Source organism: Aedes albopictus, chromosome 3 (genome assembly GCF_035046485.1).
Source record: "Aedes albopictus strain Foshan chromosome 3, AalbF5, whole genome shotgun sequence".
NCBI classification, from domain to species: Eukaryota; Metazoa; Arthropoda; class Insecta; order Diptera; family Culicidae; genus Aedes; species Aedes albopictus.
Genome location: NC_085138.1, coordinates 238662849 through 238683654, shown reverse-complemented (window position 1 = coordinate 238683654; position 20806 = coordinate 238662849). Strand labels below are relative to the sequence as shown.

General features: G+C 37.6%; 1 protein-coding gene across 4 annotated transcripts in view; it reads right to left on the bottom strand.

Annotated features, from left to right (window-relative positions):
* The window catches only part of LOC109420153 (kinase D-interacting substrate of 220 kDa), a 153640-nt gene that overhangs the window by 79445 nt on the left and 53389 nt on the right, over window positions 1-20806 (bottom strand). For all 4 annotated transcript variants that reach the window (XM_062859700.1, XM_029868523.2, XM_062859701.1 and 1 more), the window contains one exon: window positions 9809-10459. In XM_062859700.1, the coding sequence (XP_062715684.1) occupies window positions 9809-10249 (441 nt within the window). In that variant the 5' untranslated portion in view covers window positions 10250-10459. Of the gene's footprint in view, window positions 1-9808; window positions 10460-20806 lie in introns of those variants that run through there.

The following is a 20806-nucleotide window of genomic DNA, read 5'->3' as shown; positions in this document are numbered from 1 at the left end:
AAGCGAAAATCGATTGTGACCAAGCACTGCAATGAAAAATGATTATCGCTAAGAAAATTAGCAAAAGTTGAATGTGTTAAGGTTTTTGTTGTCCAAAATGCTATCAAACGATTCAGTATGCATAACAAACTGTAAGACTTACCCGGACGCAGCAAAACAACAGGTGCCTCCAAGTCGAATTTGGACAGCAAAATTTGCAAAATTGTTAAAGGAAAATAGGAGGTATCCATCAAAGATTATGCAAAAAAGTGTGGAACGACTGTTGGTATGGTTCAGCGCGCCAAGGAGCGTAATTCCCTGAAGACCTACCCAAAACAGAAATATCCAAAACGTAGTCAAAATCTGGCGAATTATGTGAAAACTCGGGCTTGGAAACTGTACGACGATGTTTTGAGCAAAAAATGCAAGTGCATAATCATCATGGATGATGAAACGTATGTCAAATTGGACTACAAGGCACTTCCAGGGCCTAGTTTTTCACTGTGAAGCATGGCACGGATGTTCCGAATTAGGAGAAATAAATTTTTTGCGAAAAAAAAATGGGAAAATGTGTTGGTTTGGCAAGCAATTTGTCGATGTGGTATGAAATCGTCACGTTTCTTCACCGTCCCAAGTATGAACGTCGAAATATACCGGAAGGAATGTCTCCAGAAACTTATTCTGCCACTCATCTGAAAGCACAAAGGTCATACATTACTTTGGCCGGATTTGGCATCCTGCCACTGAGCGCGTGACACATTTGACTGGTATGAAGAAAACAATGTTCAATTTGTGGAAAAGGCAATGAATCCTCTAAATTGCCCGCAAATAAGGCCCGTTGAGAAATAGTTGACTTTGATGAAAGGGAAACTACGGAAAAAGGATAGAGGAGCAGAGGACGTCATAAAATTGAAGAAAAACTGGGTCAACGTAAGCAAAACCATCGTCGGAACGGTTTCCAAAACCTTATGAAGAACGCCAAGAAGAAAGTGCGAGAGGTGGCAAGATCTACGAAAAATTAAATATACAATCATGTCATAGGCTTTTCTGATGCTCAATAAACAATGTAATTAAATTAAATTTACAAAATAAATAAAACATTTTCAAATACAGCAATTTTCTGGTCTACTCATAATTAATGATACAGTCCTTAACTTCGAAAAATTTTCGAGTAATGTCTTAATAGTTCTTGAATGAATCTTCAGTGAGAAATTTTCCAAGGAGAATACCAGGAGAAACCTGAGAAAACGTCCCTTAAAATGAGCACTGAGCACTGAGAAAACCCTGGAAGGACAATGTTGAAAATTTTCAAGATTTACTTACTGGAGTCTTGAAATTCCTACAGAGTTTTCCTGGATTAGGAATTTCTCCAATTACAATATATATATACTAGAGTATATATATTAGAGTAATATATATATTAGATATATGTAGGAATGTCTACAGAGATTCCTTAGAATTTTTGCCAAGTTTTTTTTTCTGATTTATATTTTTATAAATATCCATCAATATCTTTGACAACCATGTGCACAACAAAAACATGTGCTCGATGAACAAATCGAGATTTGAATTATGAAAAAATCCACGTACTCCGGCTCGAAATCACGACTCCCAATTTGCTAGACGGGCGCTTCTATTCCTTCAAGCTAAGGAGTCACTCGACTATCTCCGTCGCCAGTAGGCGTAGAACTGAACTCGATTCCACGGTCGCACATTGTTTTGCTTCTTTTCGCAATCCAAATCTCATTCGGATGGGATTAGATGATTTTTTGAGAAGCTTGATATTTTTTGAAAGTTGAATAAAGAAGCACAACATACCCGCAATGGAAATATGAGGAATTGTTGCAGAACTTCTTCAGAGAAATGTTTTGAAAAGCTGACGAAAATGGTAAATGTCGTAGTGAATTCTTCACTAGCACAAAGCGCTTTCTCAAGCACATTCGTCCGGTTTAAAAACCGTCCAAAAAAGAACGAGAAAGCCGAAACCAATCACAAGAAATGCAGTGGCATACGTGACACCACGCATAACTCGCGAACGAAGTGTCCGATTCGCATCGTCTTTGTTATTTGGACTTGGAACGTTGAAAGACTAGGTTTGTCGGGAACAACTATAGACTGTTTCAGAAATTATAAATACACTAAGCATTAACTGCCATTTCAATTTGAGCACAATATCCAAAAAAGTTTCTTCTAGTTCTTATAGTAAACATGCCAACGAAACAAATAATACCAATTTTGTTGATGTTTGTGGTAAAAGTTAAAAAAATAGGGCTGTGTAAACTAGATGATTAAAATTTGAAGTTGCACAAAGTGGTCAAAAAATGTAGCATAGTAGAAAAGAAAAAACTCTCACAGATAAAATATTTAATTTCCAAACTCAATAAAAAATGCTGTATCGATAATAAAAGATATTTCTAGATTGGTAAGAGTAATTTTTACTGGAATATTTGATCAAGAACCACCATTACGGGCCTTCTCAATACAAAACTTTTTGTTTCGAATTTCTCAACAACAACAGTAGCAACAAACGTCAAGCAAACGAATGTCTTAATTACTGCTTACTGCATTCGTTTTTATGGTATGATAAGCTTTGCCATCTGAAGGATCGAATGAGCTGAAAAAAATCAGTTCGTTTTGATTAAATGCGTTCAAGAAAGCTAAGAAACTGTATGGTAGTTCTTATGTGCCGTAGAAAACCTTAATAAATAAGAAACTTGATCTCCGAAAAAATGTTGTGGAAATGACTTTATCGATTTTTCCCAAATTGTGATCAAAGCATTCCTTAGACAACTTGTTGAGAAAGCGAATGTGATAAAAAATTTAGATAATTTTTGGTATTTAGTGATAAATAATGTTGAAAACATTAAAAAACACCTTTGTGCAAATGCAAATTTGAAAAATTAAGTTATTTGTTAGAGAACTCGACTGTTCTTTAAAATATCAAGACAATTGAAAGGAAATATAAAAATAGGAGTACAATATGCTATACTCTGAAAGAAGTTGGTAAAAATCATCAGAACAGTTCATTTAATTTAATAAACAAAGTGTATTTATAATTTCTGAAACAGTCAATAGTTTAACATATTTTCGAATTATATCGACTACCAGTGATGCCAAATCCATTTGAACATCCAAACCTGGCGATTTTCAAATTTTAACAAATACATTTCATTATTTTAAAATAAAGTGTCTATAATCATTCAATTTTTTGGCTATACACACTACAAAAATCAATTCCGCGGCAAATCCACGCGAGGACCAAATTTCATGAGAAAATCCGCGCCAAATCTGCGAAAATCGCGAAATTCGCAAAATTCGCGCTGTTGTAACAACCCTGCCTTTGCCTTCCCCAAATTGACCGTGTAACCTCTTGGTGCAACCTTACGTGGCAGGCGCCATTGCCGCCTAAAAATAGAAGATTATCAACACTCACACATTGAAGATGCCTGCTTAGTCCCCGGTAGATGTCGCATTGATTCCTTGTTAAGTGTAGCTAGTCTGGCGATACTGAAGTAGCATTCAGGGGTGGTCAATCAAGCTCAAGCTCAAGTAAGCTATTTCTTTGTTTACAAACATTGTTTTGTATGTATTAACGAGAATTTAGTAGAATTTTAATTCTCTTAGACAGACGACTTAACACTTTTTCTAAAAGCGTTGCTGAAAGATGAACACATAAATGTTCGAAACACGCCAAAAGTTTCTTAAGACTTTTTCTGAAGAAAATATCTCATTTTGTGCGAATGAGTGTAATCAGTTTTGTACCTTTTAATTCAGTCCTAATTGCTTATCCGTATTTCGCACAAGATTACAAGTGGTAGTCGAAATACGCGTATGTGTCAAAGGATAAGCGATTAGGGCGGAATTAAAAGGTATAAAACGAAGAGGGTATTCTGCTTAGAGGGTTCGAAAAGTCGGTACAAGATCATTTTATGCGATTGTCAAGGATGCATGCTCTTCAAGGCCCCGTGTACACGCGATCAAATATTTAAAAAGGAATGAACTAAAGAGTAATCATCTGTTTGACACTAATGAAAATGCGATCGAGTCAAAAGCATTAATTTGTAAACACATTGTGAAATCTAAGATTTTACCCTAATCTTAAACTATGGCGCTGTCCATAAACTAGGTAGACTCATTTTTGGCTATCTCAGACCCCCCTCCCCCCTCGTACACTTCCATCCATACAAAATTATCGAAATTTGTATGGAGTGTATACTTTGGCCAGACCCCCCCATCCCCCCCTTAGAGTCTACGTAGTTTATGAACAGGCCCTATCTGATTGAAAACTCATAGTTTCAGAATCAAATTCAGAATGCAAATTTTGAATAGAATTGACGAGCAGATGATGAGTTGCGAAGAAGAGCGTGAGGTGAGATAGACATTATTGGATTCGGGTTGGCTAGCTACTCCGCAGAATCGTTTTCTGTTCTATGGCGAAGGACCAGAAATCCTAAGAATTTTTCTCAAACGCCCTTGAAACCTCCTGAAGTGCTCTGAAATGCCCCTGAAGCCTGCTCTGTGGCGAAGTTGGTTAACGTGCCCTGTCTAGGAGACTTGGCGTGTCGTGGGCTCAAATCCCGCCGGAACTGCGTGTTTTTTTTCGCATTTTTTTTACAATTCTTCAATATATTTGTGCCAATGAACTTCTGGATTTACGTATGCCTCAATATTTGTAGAATAGATGCGTATATTATTGAATGAAAAAAAAAAAATACATACTTAAACTGTTAATCATAAATATAAAAAACTAGCTGTCCCGGCAGACTTTGTCTTGCCAAGCTGAGGTGGTTTGACACAATTAAGGTCTTGCAACATGGCACTCTAGATTGGTTTCATTACGATCGTGTAGATTTTCTTCCCCGATTATGAAAATTCATAACTTTTAGTTGATTTGTGTAACTATTTTTTTGCAATTTCTCATCGTAATAGGCTGTTTTACCTCACGCAAATCTGACAGGTAAAGGCCTAATTTCCCGCACCAAATAAACAGTGCTGTAATGGTTCATTACAGCACTGATTTGCGTTGCGTAATGAACCATTACAGCATTGTTTTCAGGTTTCATCAACTTCTTGATGCTTTCTGGACGCAGTTTTGAAAATTGTGACAACTACACAGTATAACCTGCTATGATCAGATTTTCTTAATCAAGGCTATGAAAATCAATGTGCAATTTGATGGGAAAGTTTTGGTAAAACTAACCACAAGTGGTAATTTATGAAATTGCAAAAAACGTTGTACGCAACTCGGTGCAGAACTCGATTTTTACAGCACTCGTCGTTATTATCCAACTCGGCAAGCCTCGTTGGGTTGGATAAATGTACGACTCGTGCTGTAAAAATCTTCATTCTGCACCTTGTTGCGTAAACTACTATTACATATAAACACAGCCACCACGAATACGAATCGAACCATGCAAGAGTCATGCTGATCGGTTCATCCGTTCGTGAGTTTTGTTGCCTCAAAGGGATTTTGAACTCATTTTTATATATATAGATATGGAACAAACTCACCAATCAACATCCTGCCGTGTATTCACAAAAAACATCTGGAGAAACCGAATGGAATGTAATCCTAGTACTGTAGTCCGAAAATCGAAAAAGCTTGTTCGTTCATCCAATGATTCACCAAAGCCGCTTCAGTTACATAACAAAGAACATCTTATATAATGCTATATTTTCCTATATTATAGAATGTTTATTTAAAGCTATGCAACAAACAAGTTGTCAGTTTTATAAACTGAACGGTTCTTAAAAACATGTTAAATAAATTATAATTTTTGAGTATGAGTTATCCTACTCCACCGACGCATTTTATACCGATTCCCCCCTATAGGATTCCAACCCCCATAGAGGTTAAGGTAAGTGAGAGAGTAGTGCTCGGATATTGGGCAGCCATGGAGACACTTTAATACGCGCGAAGTGAGCGCGCGTGAGAGCCGATCAAACGGTGCAAAACAAATGACCAATGGTCAAGAAGCGTTCGGCGTGCGGTGTGGTTGGCAGTGTATTGCACGTAATCTATAGGCACCGCTTTTGCATGTTCTCTCTTCTCCACGTTGCTTGTGTACATATACCATACACGCGATGGATTATACTGTTTACGAACTCTGTGTGTTAAATTGAACCATGCGTACCGGAACAGCTGATCGACAGGGTTGAAGGGTATTGCCACCAGAAATAATTGCAATAAATAGGTTCGAGTTGTTTTCGCAGTAGGTGAAATCTGATACACGCCTCTCTTCTTTATTTTTAATTAAACTAGTTTGATGTTTGGTGGATTTATCGTTGAACAGAGTTTTCTGATGAAGATGTCAGCTGTTCGGTCGTAGTCGTAGGCATTACGTCAGTGGTTCTCAGCCTAACTGATTATGCGGACCACTTCAGATTTCACTGCATTTTGATCAAATACATGGGCTCAATTAGCACCATGCTAAATATAGGGGGTGGCACAAAATGTTTGGGATTGGCTACTTTTTTTTTTCTCTCACAAGAAAGTTCCGCAAGCTCTAACTTTTCATAGAGTGCAACAAAAATGCTCAAATTTTGACTGTTTGTCAACATATCATATGTGCATCATTGGTACAAATGGTACGATTGGTTAATCTTTCGAGAAGCTAGAACCGTTCTCGTGAAACACTAGTTTTCAGACAATCAATTTTTGAACTGTCATACCTCGGAAAATAGTTAACCGAATTGAATGAAATTTTGAACTTTTATCAACAATATATTAGGCTTCCCGTAACGTGGGTAGATCACCTCAGAATGGTGCGTTGCGGCGTAAGATCTACCAAATCAAATTTTGATCTTGAAATTTTCCTGCCTGAAGTAATCAGGCAGTAGTTTACAAATATTCCAAGATCAAAGTTTGATGCACTTTTTTGATGTTTATGTAATATTTTTGTTTCAATTTTGCTGCTAATCAATATTTTATTTCAGCAGGATTCAGGTAAATTTATTGTACGATACAAATTATATTATAAAATATGTAACTGTGGCGAGCGTATCACTAATATGTAGCTTATTCGGCGTCAATGTTAATATTATGTAATATTTCAGAATCTCAATCGAAAAATCAAGTTATACAAATAAATGCCATTAAGATGACGAGGAATCCAAGACGTATTGGGCAGATAACTATTTCGGAGCAGTCTAATAATGGTGTACCTGAACGTTGACCAACCGCATCCTTTGGAGTACCCTTCCATTAACAACACCTAGAACAACACCCATGAATATCCCCTTGACACCTATGCCCGAGAAGTCGTATAACTTTCTACATCTTTCTTTAGGCGTCTAACTAACCATCCCTTCATATTCCTCAGCAGTCGCAAGAACGAGGCCAGGACAACTCTAGACTGTTGGAGGATTGCGTCAGTCTTGTTGAGAAGTCAGAGAGAAGTCTCCAATCTTTGTGTTTTGGTATCCTACGGGAAGGAGGCAATCCTCACAACTGTGGTCTATGGCTGTACTACCTACGAAATTTGTGCGACTTGATTAATGCTTATTTTTACTTTTTCAGTGGTAACCAGGTAAATGATTAAACCATGACAATTTCACGTACGCTTTTTCGCCAAGGAAAGCATCCCATTAAACCCTATCCAATTTCCAACTCCAGATATCTATGAAGTGGGCCAAGTTCTTGGACATATTCTGAGTAGATATCTAATCAACATTTCCTCCCCATCTCCGCTGATCGTAAGGACCTGGCCAGGTGTCGAGAGTTCGTTAAATGAAAGGTTTGTCAAGTCCCAGGCAACTTTTCTGGCGCATTAAACTTCTCTATCGACAGCCACCCCAGGATGTGTACGGTCGGCTATGCTATGCTATGCTTATCAACAATATATTAGGCTCAGTGTACCAGTTATGGCTGTAGTACCTCAAATTCGCCATAGTTGATTTTCAACCTTCAATGATGCAAATCAAGAAGAAAAAAAATCGTGAACAACAGATCACGATCACAAAAGATGGCTGCAATCATTCAAACTTCACAATTTGTGCAAATTGTGATAGAAATAATTCATTTTTCTTAACTTTTCCGCTTCCTTGCACCCTATTTTGCTATAGTGTACCAGTTATGGCTAATCCAATAAGGAATGCATGTAAATAGTGCGAAGTGGAACCCAAATTAACAATTATGTCCATAACTGGTACAGGGTTCCTGTCGTTAGCACACGCCGTAATAAATACTAAAAGTAGTTTTGGCTCGGTTTCTATATTTTTCCTGTAAAGTATGAAAACTAATCAATCATTAGACATATCGATGACATTCGTCGGTCTTCTTATTTTTGTAGAAATAGTTTTGCTTAGGTAGTGCGATAAGTGGTACAGGCACCCTAATGCTTTACAAGTTATTAAAACATAGGTACTTTTTACACGTTGAAAAAAGTTTTACATCAATGTCATTAAATTTTAGGTTTGGTATCCAAAGATTTTCTACTTCTGTTCTCAAAATATCTCTAATAAGATATATTAGAGCCTATTCGGATTAAAGAAAGAACACCTTAAGAAATTTTTGTGTGGTATTGTAAATTTGACTTATTTTCCTCTATATAGGTGAAAATGTCAAACCGGTATAACTTTATTCGCCGTGAGAAAATATTACATTTTATAATGTCGTATCAAGCATCCATATATTGTTGATAAACGTTATATATAGATAAAACAGTTCAAACATTAGTTGCTTAAAAATAGTGTTTTTCGAGAACGGTTCTATCTTCGCGAAAGATTAACGAATCGAGCTCAAATTTGTACCAATGATGCATATATGATGGGTTGATAAACAGTCAAAATTTGAGAATTTTTTATACACTCTACGAAAAGTTACAGCTTGTTAAACTTTCTTGTGAAAGAAAAAAAAAGTTGCCTATCCCAAACATTTTGTATAAATGTGGGATGCCTAAGAGAATGTTACTTTCGTTCTTAGAATATAAGGAAAAATGTGTGGACGTAGAGCTTAGGCTCAATAATGACTCGAAAATCGATGATTTTAATGCAAAACGCCGATAATGTTATAATATTCTCAGTCTAAGGTAGGAATAACTTCTATTAAATTTCAAGGTCTACACTTTTACAGCATTGATCTGTAAATACCTGTTGTCCGATAACACTAAGACAATGAATGGTAATATGGGGTTTACGCAATAAATTTTATTTTAAATGATGTGAATCCAAATTCATATAGATACCAAACATTTTAAAGCTGTTCGAAATCAACTTATCAAAATAAACAGCTTGGATAGGATAGAAAACAGGACCTTTTTCTATTAAACAAAAATAATACAGGAAATCGAATCAGAGAATTGTTTCTGGTGTATTGCTACGGACTATTGAACTACTTATCTAGCATGCGAATGATTGAGAACCCATCGAATACAAACACACATTAATAAAATCACACATCCATACGGAAAAATTAACACATTTAGTAGTTTGAAACGCATCGTGTTAGGCTGATACAAAACAAACCAATTTTATTAATTGTATAGATGCTTCATCATGAGCTTAATTTTGTAAACTTGAAATCATCAGTTCAAATTAATGTATTCCTAATTATCATTGTAGCAGCCCTCAAGATTAAGTCTACACACAGGTATATATTACATATCTAATGACACTGACTTATGACGACATAGAAAGGTATGTATGACTCTGAAAATTGTACAAGAATTTGTTTCAATTGATAGCACAGATGCGTACGATGAAAACTACAGGGTATCAAATGACAAAAAAGAATCTCAATAATATATGTAGATTAGTTTGCAATAGCTATACAAAACAACTGCAAACGCGATATGCTCAAAATATTCTAAGTTACTCTTGTTGTAAATACCGTATTCGAATGACGTCTCATTAGGGCAAAACTGAATCGGCGCAAGGAGTTGTCTCCCTCGCCCATTCCCGGTGGGTTACTGGCGATGTGGAAGGGTGACTGCGAGCCTGTGACCACCAGCGATGGTATCCTAAGCCGATGGGGCATTTTGCTAGGTGAAGCGGCGCCGGAGTCACCAGTAGGGTCGTCGGTTGGTGAAACGAAAGTGGCCACACTGGCTGTCACTTCGGTGGCAGAGGACGAAGGGTTGCTGCCCAAGGACCCAGTGTCCAGAAGAACAGCGCCTGGGAAGGACCCGTGGATGCTGTTCACCAAGGCTTTTACATGACCGTAGCTTCCCTTGCGTTCCATACCAAGGTTTCTGGTGATTCGGTCGGTCAATTTGGTTGATTTGCGTTTGACGAATTGGGATAAGGTTTTACACGACTTGGGAAATGTCATTGAGTCATTCCACAAACGTCATATAACTTATGTTCACACGATTCAACACATTCAGTGACATCAACAAAAATGGAAGAAATACGATAAATGTTTACTTGCAGTACAGCTCACTTTGTTCACCTTGATAACATTATCTTTTACACAGATATTTACATTAACTAGCATTAGTAATAAGGAACAACTAATGGTATTGTGGTATGTATAAACATTCTGTAAAATATTTGTGGAAACAATAGATAATAGCATGTAAAATTAAACGGAATTTTCTTTATTGATGTATGATTTTCTGATAATGTTTATGAAAAGTGAATGTGTGTAAAATAAATAAGAATTTAATGCAAGATATGTAAAGGCATGTTTCATTAAATGCAAACGTATTGAATTTCGATGTTCTGTCAATAGCGGTATAATTAGAATTTACAGCAACGACAACTATTTGTACATTATACAGGAAATCCATGTTGTATTGAACTTTCTAGTCAACGTTATAGAAGATGAAACAATCAATTTTTAACAATCGCTAGTGTCACTAACAAACTATATTGACAGACAGTCACGTTGCTCTGCGAGAAGTTAATAGATAACCTGTATCACTAGAACCAATTGGTAAACCAAACATCTCAACAACGTCACAGTGCATACTATTACAATACACAAGGGCAAGTATAAGCTTGATGAATGAATAAATACAGAGCGTGTCGCATGACAACGAATTTGAATTTTTGCCCTCGTTCTTCTCTGATGCAAAAATGTCTAACAACCTAGTAAACAGACATCAAACAAGCCTCACAGGAACCCAATTGAGCATGGATACAATGTTACGATATGAGAATAGCCGTCACGGTAGCAGCTGTTAAAAATGAAACACAACGCGCTCGCCGGGTAATTGGTTAATTGTTGGTTGATGCCGATTCACATCTCGGTGGACAGAAACAGCGCAATAGATGGTAGTGATTATAATGGTCTCTTTGTAAATGAACCGTAAGATGAAATTGTGTGTTGTTTTAAATCACGTAGATTTTGCCAAATCTTCTAGTCCGGCACCGAAAGAAGATGAAAATGCAACGATACAATATACAATGATGATGGTAGCCGGTCGTAGGCGACTGTAGCGATCCATGAGGTGTATAATGGGAAGTCCAATTGCAATCGATTATAATCAAATTTACAGTTCTGAACTGATTCGACGGTGTACGGAAGCTGTAGCACGATCAATCCGAGTCTCGTGGTGGCCAATCTGCTCGATCAACACAATTAATGCGTGTAACGATCGAGTTGGCGTTTCTTCTGTGCTGATAGATTTCGATTTAAAGTTTCAAGACCATTCGGATGGAGTTTCTGTGGTAATTGTTAGCACTGGCGGCTAACCGCAGAACGAATGTGATGTTCATTTCAGGGGGTTTTCAATCCATTACAGCAAATTCGATCAATTTTAACCCTTAACCGCCCGGGACGATTCTTTCTGACTTCAAATGGCTCGTTCTCCGAAACTACGGCACCAAATTGCATTCGGTTTGAAGCATCATCAAGGGGAAGAGTGTAGCTTTACAATGGTTTGGCGGGGATCCCCCTATGACCCTCCCCCCTTTTCTGCGGGGCGGATCTAGGTGTGGCATGATCGGTAATATTACCATATGATCATAATTTCGACTGGAAAACAGCATGTTATTGTAGTTGTTAGTGACAGATTATTCTAAACATGTAATTTCGGACCTGATTAGGTCAACCGGTCATCCGGTGACTTCGGAACAGGTTCTGGGGACTTTGGAATCTCCGGTAGAAATGGCCATTTTTCGATTCTAATAGAATCCCATCATGCGACACCTCAAATTTCGCAGAATGACGCGCGTAATCCAGTAAAACAAAGAATAACTTTATTGATCGATTCTGGTCACCCGGTGACCTCGGAACAGGTTCTGGGGACCTTGGAATCTCCGGTAGAAATGGCCATTTTTCGATTCTAATAGAATCTCATCATGCGATACCTCAAATTTCGCAGAATGCCGCGCGTAATCCAGTAAAACAAAGAAAAACTTCATTGATCGATTCTAGTCACCCGGTGACCTCGGAACAGATTCTGGGGACCTTGGAAGCTCCGGTAGAAATGGCCATTTTTCGATTCAAAAAGAATCCCATCATGTGACACCGCAAATTTCGCAGAATGCCGCGCGTAATCCAGTAAAACAAAGAAAAACTTTATTGATCGATTTTGGTCACCCGGTAACCTCGGAACAGGTTTTGGGCACCTTGGAATCTCCGGTAGAAATGGCCATTTTTCGATTCTAACAGAATCCCATCATCCGACACCTCAAATTCCGCAGAATGCCGCGCGTAATCCAGTAAAACAAAGAAAAACTTTATTGATCGATTCTGGTCACGCGGTAACCTCGGAACAGGTTCTGGGGACTTTGGAATCTCCGGTAGAAATGGCCATTTTTCGATTCTAATAGAATCCCATCATGCGACACCTCAAATTTCGCAGAATGCCGCACGTAATTCAGTAAAACAAAGAAAAATAATTTTGATCGACTCTGGTCACCCGGTAACCTCGGCACAGGTTCTGGGGACCTTGGAATCTTCGATAGAAATGACCATTTTTCGAGTCTAAAAGAATCCCATCTGGATGATTTTCTGGATGAATTGATGAGGAATTTCTGAAGATGTTCATGGATGAATCCATGGAGGAATTCCTGAAAAATAAATCCTGGAGAAATGCCTAGAGCAATTTCTCGAGAAATTCCAAGAGAATTTTCTAGAAGACTTCCGGGATTTTTTTAGTATTTTCTGGAGTAATCCATAGACGAAATCTTGGAGGTTTTTGGCGAAAATTCCTATAGGATTTTTTTATGGAGAATTATCTGGAGAAATTCCTGGAAGTATTTCTAGAGGAATTCCTGAAGGATTTTCAGGAGGAGTTTATGGAGGAGTTCCTTGAACAATTTCTGGAGAAACTACTGGAGAAATTTCTAGAGGCATTCTTTGAAGAATTTCTGGAGAAATATTTTAGGTTTCCTTGAGGAATTTCTGAAGGAATTCCAAGAAGAATATATGAACGATTTTTTTTGAGGAATCCTGAAGATATTCTTGAATGAGTTTCGGGAGAAAAGTCTTTAGAGTTTTCTGGAGGAATCCGTGGAGGAATTCCTGGAGGAGTCCCTAGAGGAAATCTGGGAGGAATTCTTGCAGAAATTTCAAGTGGATTTTCTGGAGAAATACCTGAAAAAATCCCTGGAGAAATTCCTGGAGGTATTACGGGAGGAACTCCTTGAGGAATTTATTGAGAAATTTCCGGAATAATATTTGAGGCTTCTTGAAGGAGTTTTTGGAGAAAACTCCAAAAAAGAAATTCCTGGAGAAATTTGTGGTGGAATTTCTGAAGAAATTCATGGATGAATCCTTGGAGGAATTCCTTCAGAAATTCCTGGAAAAAATCCTGGAGAAATTCCTGGAGGAATTTATGGAGGAATTCCTGTCAGAGTTCCGGGAGAAGCTCCTTTAGGATTTTCTGTAGAAATCCGTGGAGGGGTGGAAATCTTGAAGGAACTCTTACTGGCAGAAATTTCTAGAAAATTTTCTGGATGAATCCCTGGAGGAATTCCTGGGGGAATTCCTCGAGGAATTCCTGGAGGAATTCCTGAAAAAAAAAATCCAGGAAGGGTCACAGGAAAAATTCCTTGATAAATTCCTCCAGAATAACCTCCAGGAATTCCTCCAGGGATTCATCCAGAAAATTCATCCAGAAATTCCTCAAAGAATGCCTCTAGAAATTTCTCCAGTAATTTCTCCAGAAATTGTTCAAGGAACTCCTCCGAAAATTCCTCCTTAAAATCCTTCAGGAATTCCTCTAGAAATACTTCCAGGAATTCCTCCAGATAAATCCTCAGGAAGGGTAACAGGAGAAATTCCTTGATAAATTCCTCCAGAATTACCTAAAGGAATTCCTCCAGGGATTCATCCAGAAAATTTTCTAGAAATTTCTGCCAGCTAGAGTTCCTTCAAGATTTCCACCCCTCCACGGATTTCTACAGAAAATCCTGAAAGAGCTTCTCCCGGAACTCTGACAGGAATTCCTCCATAAATTCCTCCAGGAGTTTCTCCAGGAAATTTTCCAGGAATTTCTAAAGGAATTCCTCCAGGGATTCATCCATGAATTTCTTCAGAAATTCCACCACAAACTTCTCCAGGAATTTCGTTTTTGGAGTTTTCTCCAAAAACTCCTTCAAGAAGCCTCAAATATTATTCTAGAAATTCCTCAATAAATTCCTCAAGAAGTTCGTCCCGTAATTCCTCCAGGGATTTTTTCAGGTATTTCTCCAGAAAATCCACTAGAAATTTCTGCAAGAATTCCTCCCAGATTTCCTCTAGGGATTCCTCCAGGAATTCCTCCACGGATTCCTCCAGAAAACTCTAAAGACTTTTCTCCCGAAACTCATTCAAGAATATCTTCAGGATTCCTCAAAAAAAAAAATCGTACAAATATTATTCTAGGAATTCCTTCAGAAATTCCTCAAGGAGTTCCTCAAGGAAACCTCAAATATTTCTCCAGAAATTCCTCAAAGAATGCCTCTAGAAATTTCTCCAGTAATTCCTCCAGAAATTGTTCAAGGAACTCCTCCAAAAATTCCTCCTGAAAATCCTTCAGGAATTCCTCTAGAAATACTTCCAGGAATTCCTCCAGATAATTCTCCATAAAAAATCCTAAAGGAATTTTCGCCAGAAAACCTCCAAGGTTTCGACTATGGATTACTCCAGCAAATCCTAAAAAAATCCCTGAAGTCTTCTAGGAAATTCTCTTGGAATTTCTCGAGAAATTGCTCTAGGCATTTCTCCAGGAATTTCTCCAGGTTTTATTTTTCAGGAATTTCTTCAGGAATTCCTCCATGGATTTATCCATGAACATCTTCAGAAATTCCTCATCAATTCATCCAGAAATTCATCCAGATGGGATTCTTTTAGACTCGAAAAATGGTCATTTCTATCGAAAATTCCAAGGTCCCCAGAACCTGTGCCGAGGTCACCGGGTGACCAGAGTCTATCAAAATTATTTTTCTTTGTTTTACTGAATTACGTGCGGCATTCTGCGAAATTTGAGGTGTCGCATGATGGGATTCTTTTATAATAAAAAATGGCCATTTCTACCGGAGATTCCAAGGTGCCCAGAACCTGTTCCGAGGTTACCGTGTGACCAGAATCGATCAATAAAAATTTTCTTTGTTTTACTGGATTACGCGCATCATTCTGCGAAATTTGAGGTGTCGGATGATGGGATTCTGTTAGAATCGAAAAATGGCCATTTCTACCGGAGATTCCAAGGTGCCCAGAACCTGTTCCGAGGTTACCGGGTGACCAAAATCTATCAACAAAGTTTTTCTTTGTTTTACTGGATTACGCGCGACATTCTGCGAAATTTGCGGTGTCACATGATGGGATTCTTTTTGAATCGAAAAATGACCATTTCTACCGGAGATTCCAAGGTCCCCAGAACCTGTTCCGAGGTCACCGGGTGACTAGAATCGATCAATGAAGTTTTTCTTTGTTTTACTGGATTACGCGCGGCATTCTGCGAAATTTGAGGTGTCGCATGATGGGATTCTTTTAGAATAAAAAATGGCCATTTCTACCGGAGATTCCAAGGTCCCCAGAACCTGTTCCGAGGTCACCGTGTGACCAGAAACGATCAATAAAAAAAAATCTTTGTTTTACTGGATTACGCGCATCATTCTGCGAAATTTGAGGTGTCGCATGATGCGATTCTATTAGAATCGAAAAATGGCCATTTCTACCGGAGATTCCAAAGTCCCCAAAACCTGTTCCGAGGTTACCGGGTGACCAGAATCGATCAATAAAAATTTTCTTTGTTTTACTGGATTACGCGCGGCATTCTGCGAAATTTGAGGTGTCGGATGATGGGATTCTGTTAGAATCGAAAAATGGCCATTTCTACCGGAGATTCCAAGGTGCTCAGAACCTGTTCCGAGGTTACCGGGTGACCAAAATCGATCAATAAAGTTTTTCTTTTTTTACTGGATTACGCGCGGAATTCTGCGAAATTTGCGGTGTCACATGATGTGATTCTTTTTGAATCGAAAAATGGCCATTTCTACCGGAGATTCCAAGGTCCCCAGAACCTGTTCCGAGGTCACCGGGTGACCAGAATCGATCAATAAAGTTATTCTTTGTTTTACTGGATTACGCGCGTCATTCTGCGAAATTTGAGGTGTCGCATGATGGGATTCTATTAGAATCGAAAAATGGCCATTTCTACCGGAGATTCCAAAGTCCCCAGAACCTGTTCCGAAGTCACCGGATGACCGGTTGACCTAATCAGGTCCGAAATTACATGTTTAGAATAATCTGTCACTAACAACTACAATAACATGCTGTTTTCCAGTCGAAATTATGATCATATGGTAATATTACGGATCATGCCACACCTAGATCCGCCCCGCAGAAAAGGGGGGAGGGTCATAGGGGGATCCCCGCCAAACCATTGTAAAGCTACACTCTTCCCCTTGATGATGCTTCAAACCGAATGCAATTTGGTGCCGTAGTTTCGGAGAACGAGCCATTTGAAGTCAGAAGAATCGTCCCGGGCGGTTAAGGGTTAATTATCGCCGTTGAAGCCGTTGGCTTCGAATGACAGTGTAATCCAGTGTTCGAAATTAACACGGACATTCACCTTTTGTATCCTCGTGATAGCCTGAAATATTCATGTATAGGGTAGATGTATCAATTATTGTAATAGTAAGAAGAAAAAAACAGCTTTACTTTCCTTGGTAACGAAAAATATGGGCTCATTTTCGTTAATGTGTGATTCTGAGGCATTTAGGGCAAAACACTTGGCATGCATTGCATTGCAAAATTTTGCGTTACGCATACGTAGTCCGCGTAATGATTAGCTAAGCAACATGCAGCATTAAGTTTTGGATTTTCAATGTAAAACCCAAGTCATCTAATAAAAAAATAATAACCTGATGCTTTTATGTAGAATATCTGGTGTTTTTTTCTAATTTGTACAAAAGATGAATAGACCACCCGTTTTGGCGATGATGAGACGGTGTGGAAAGATATCTGGTTTCATCATCTATATGATCGTAAATGTAAAAGAGAGGCAGGGACGGATTTTATGGTGACAGCAGCTATTTTCATTGTATATATTTATCTGAATCTGGATTTTTATTTCAAAAACTTTAAGCGAGGATGAGGTCTTACTTGAGCACCATATTTTGCTACAATTGAAAATAGGTAAAAACATTTACTCCTCTAATACCGTCGTGCGGGGTTACTTTTGAAATGCGGGGCTACTTTGGACACTTTCGAATATGGATTTTTTGAATTCGAAATATGGTTCAAATCTGTTTGATGTCTTTGGGACTATTACGAAGCAATAGTTTTCCCTCCATTTGATTGAAATTATTTTTCAAACAGACCGTTTATTGCTTGGCAGGACGCGAAAATACATCGAATAAATCAATAAAATATACATAACGTATCAGAACATTTGGTCTGTAAGCATTGTTTCTACAGTTCATAAATTTCAAATGGTTGATCAATTCATTCAAAATATATCAACGTAGCATATACAATCGAATATTTGTATCGTTATGCATTATAAATGACCATTTCACCCAAATAAAGGATTGATGGTCCTTTTTTTCAGGCTATTTATATAGCAATATCACGCTGCTCATAATACCAAAGGTAACACGGCACCATCTTCAAACGCATAAATTTATTTAAATTATGTCTGATATGGTATACTACAGTATTGGTACAAAGTAGTTTTCTAAATAAACCTGGAATTTGAAATGCAATTTTGTTTTAGATAAAAATGTCCAAAGTAGCCCCCATCGGGTTCTATATGAGATGTGTCCGATTGGTGTATGAACAACTTTTTTGTTTATTGATGGATTTAGTTCAAATTTTGCATACATCCTACATACATACTCATAATTATTATGTATAAAAATTGTGGAAATCCATTCACTACTCTGGGAGTTATAATGTCATAAAGTTGAAAAACCATGAAAAAGTGTAAAAAGAAGCCCCGCACGACGGTACCCAGTTTTTTTATTTTGATCTAAACATAATTTTTCGTCGTCTAAAATCGATTATTACATATTTTGGAAGATGATTATTTTCAAGTCTCGATTTTGAGAATTTAGGTTTTTCACTTTTTTAATTTTTATTTTGAACATCCCTAGATTTTTTTTATTTTTCCTGGAAGCCTATTTGGACTGGGTAGACTTGATCCCTATGCCTGTAACTTTAGGAAAAACACAAAACTAGATCCAATTTTCGTATAGAATGGCAGGTAAACATCTTTTGCAAGTTCATAAAAAGAAGAAGTACTTCAAATTATTGTTAAAGTTATCATAACTGTGTTTTTATGGAGGTATGTCTTATGATGTATTTTTCAAAAATGTGTGATACTTGATCCCCTTTTCAGCACTTGGTTCATTTAAAGGGAAAATAACTCCAGAAGCTTCCAATGGGGCACGTTCGGTGTAGTACTAGATTTGTAGTAATGGGCTGAATTTTTGTATGGTGAGAAGGTCAATTCTCCGTTTGTGAAGTGGAATGGTGCAAAAAGCGTGGGTGTTATTATTCCTTGCCTGATTTGATGCTGTTTGAGCAAAACTTTGGGTAACTATGTTGTTTATGTTGCAAGAAATGCAGAAAACAACAACACTGTTGCCCAAAGTTTTGCTCAAACAGCATCAAATTAGGCAGGAATAATAATACCACTACGATTTTTGCACCATTTCATTGCAGAAACGGAGAATTGACCTTCTCACCATACAAAAATTTAGTTTATTACTACAAATCTAGTACTTCACCGATCTGTCCTATTCGTTTTCTTTTCAAGATTACTTGTATTTTTGATGAATATAGTGTTTTTCAAAATGTAAGATTTCCTTAAATTTGTAAGGATATGCCGTATTTAAAAAATAGGAAAGATTTGATGCCCCTTTTTATGGTTTGTACTAAAACAGGGCTGCTCAACCTTTTTCGCATGTTTAAGACATTTTCATTCGACACGTTTGCAAAGCAAGTCATACATGGAATATTTTAGCATCAAATGAAAGCTTAGTGTTACATCTAACTCAGTCAAGTGAGAAAGTGAGAATTTGTTGACAAGCTTTAGCTACCGGTGCAGTTGAACCCAAAAAACAGTCCGGCCCGCGGACCGGATGGATTTTTCACTGAATTGCCACGGTAGCTAAGTGGATAAGTTAAATTTGATTATCAACACACCAGCCCTAACACCAGGCTTTCATTTGATGCTAAAAGATCTAATATCTGACCATTTTTACGGTCGTACGGACGAAAAATGTATGACACAAGCGAAAAAGGTTGGGCAGCCCTGTACTAAAATAATAATTACCTGACACATTTTATCATTGAATATACTGGAATTCCAAGTACCTAAATAAATGCTTCCGACTAGAATTTTATTTCTCTTATATATAATGTGTGTGTAATCCTCGAGGGATCAAGTATCCCCACATGTCACTGTTGTGTATACTTAGCTGCAATAAATGAAATATTTTTATAACAGTGTTATTTGGATAAATACGTTTGATAGTATTTTGTTTGAACTATGTGCTGTGAAGTTTTAGCTCGATGTGGTTCAATTTTTACAAAGTTATTGAGATTTTTCAGAATCGCCTAAAAGATTTCTGAAGGATTGAAAACAAACCATCAGCCGTTAAAAAATAGTGAAATGCAAAATCAAAATCACTTGTAGCTAAAACATAGTCGTTTGTTCACATATAGTTTTGATAAAATATGCTAGAAGAAAACTGTTTTTGATTCAGACAAAATATGAGGGGAACAAGTCTCCCCAGGGATCAAGCCTCCTCAGTGTCCCCTACCGATTTTTTAAGACGAAAACATCCATCTCAGTCTGATCTTCTTTTGCGACGTATTCTGTTTTGAGCTCACCGTCGGACCCCAACGGCAACTCCGTACCTGGTGACAATAGATTCAGCAACTGCACCGCGTCTGATCCGATCTAGTTAAACCCTCTGACGATCACTTTAGTTCAAAGCAACTCAGGGATAGACCCACGGTTCAGCTGCCTGCAGTCGTACAAATAAGTATTATTATTATTATTATCTTTATTATCGAGACTTTCAGCCCATGTCTGGTTCATCTCCATCCAAATAAGTAGAATATCAGGGTGTCTATTCAAAACCCAAAATAATATTCCCGGAGTTTTCCAGGATTTTCCAGGAAGAAATTTTAAAAATTTATATTTCAAAATTTTGCCTTTTCTAAAATTTATGTGCTTTTCAAAAACTATACAAAAATATCCCACAAAATTAGGTTAAGATTTTTGAGAGGTGTTCCTGGGATTTCTACCAGAGTTCCTTCCAGGATTTTCGCAGAAGTTTTCCACGAGGTATCAATCTGTTGGCAAGGTTGCAACCATTCATTTTCAAAGATTTACATTCATTGCTATTATCTCAGTTCAGAAGCATGCTATCGAAAAACAATGTATGGATGAAATTAATCTTGTAGTTTTATCTGAAAGTTTGCCGAATAACATTG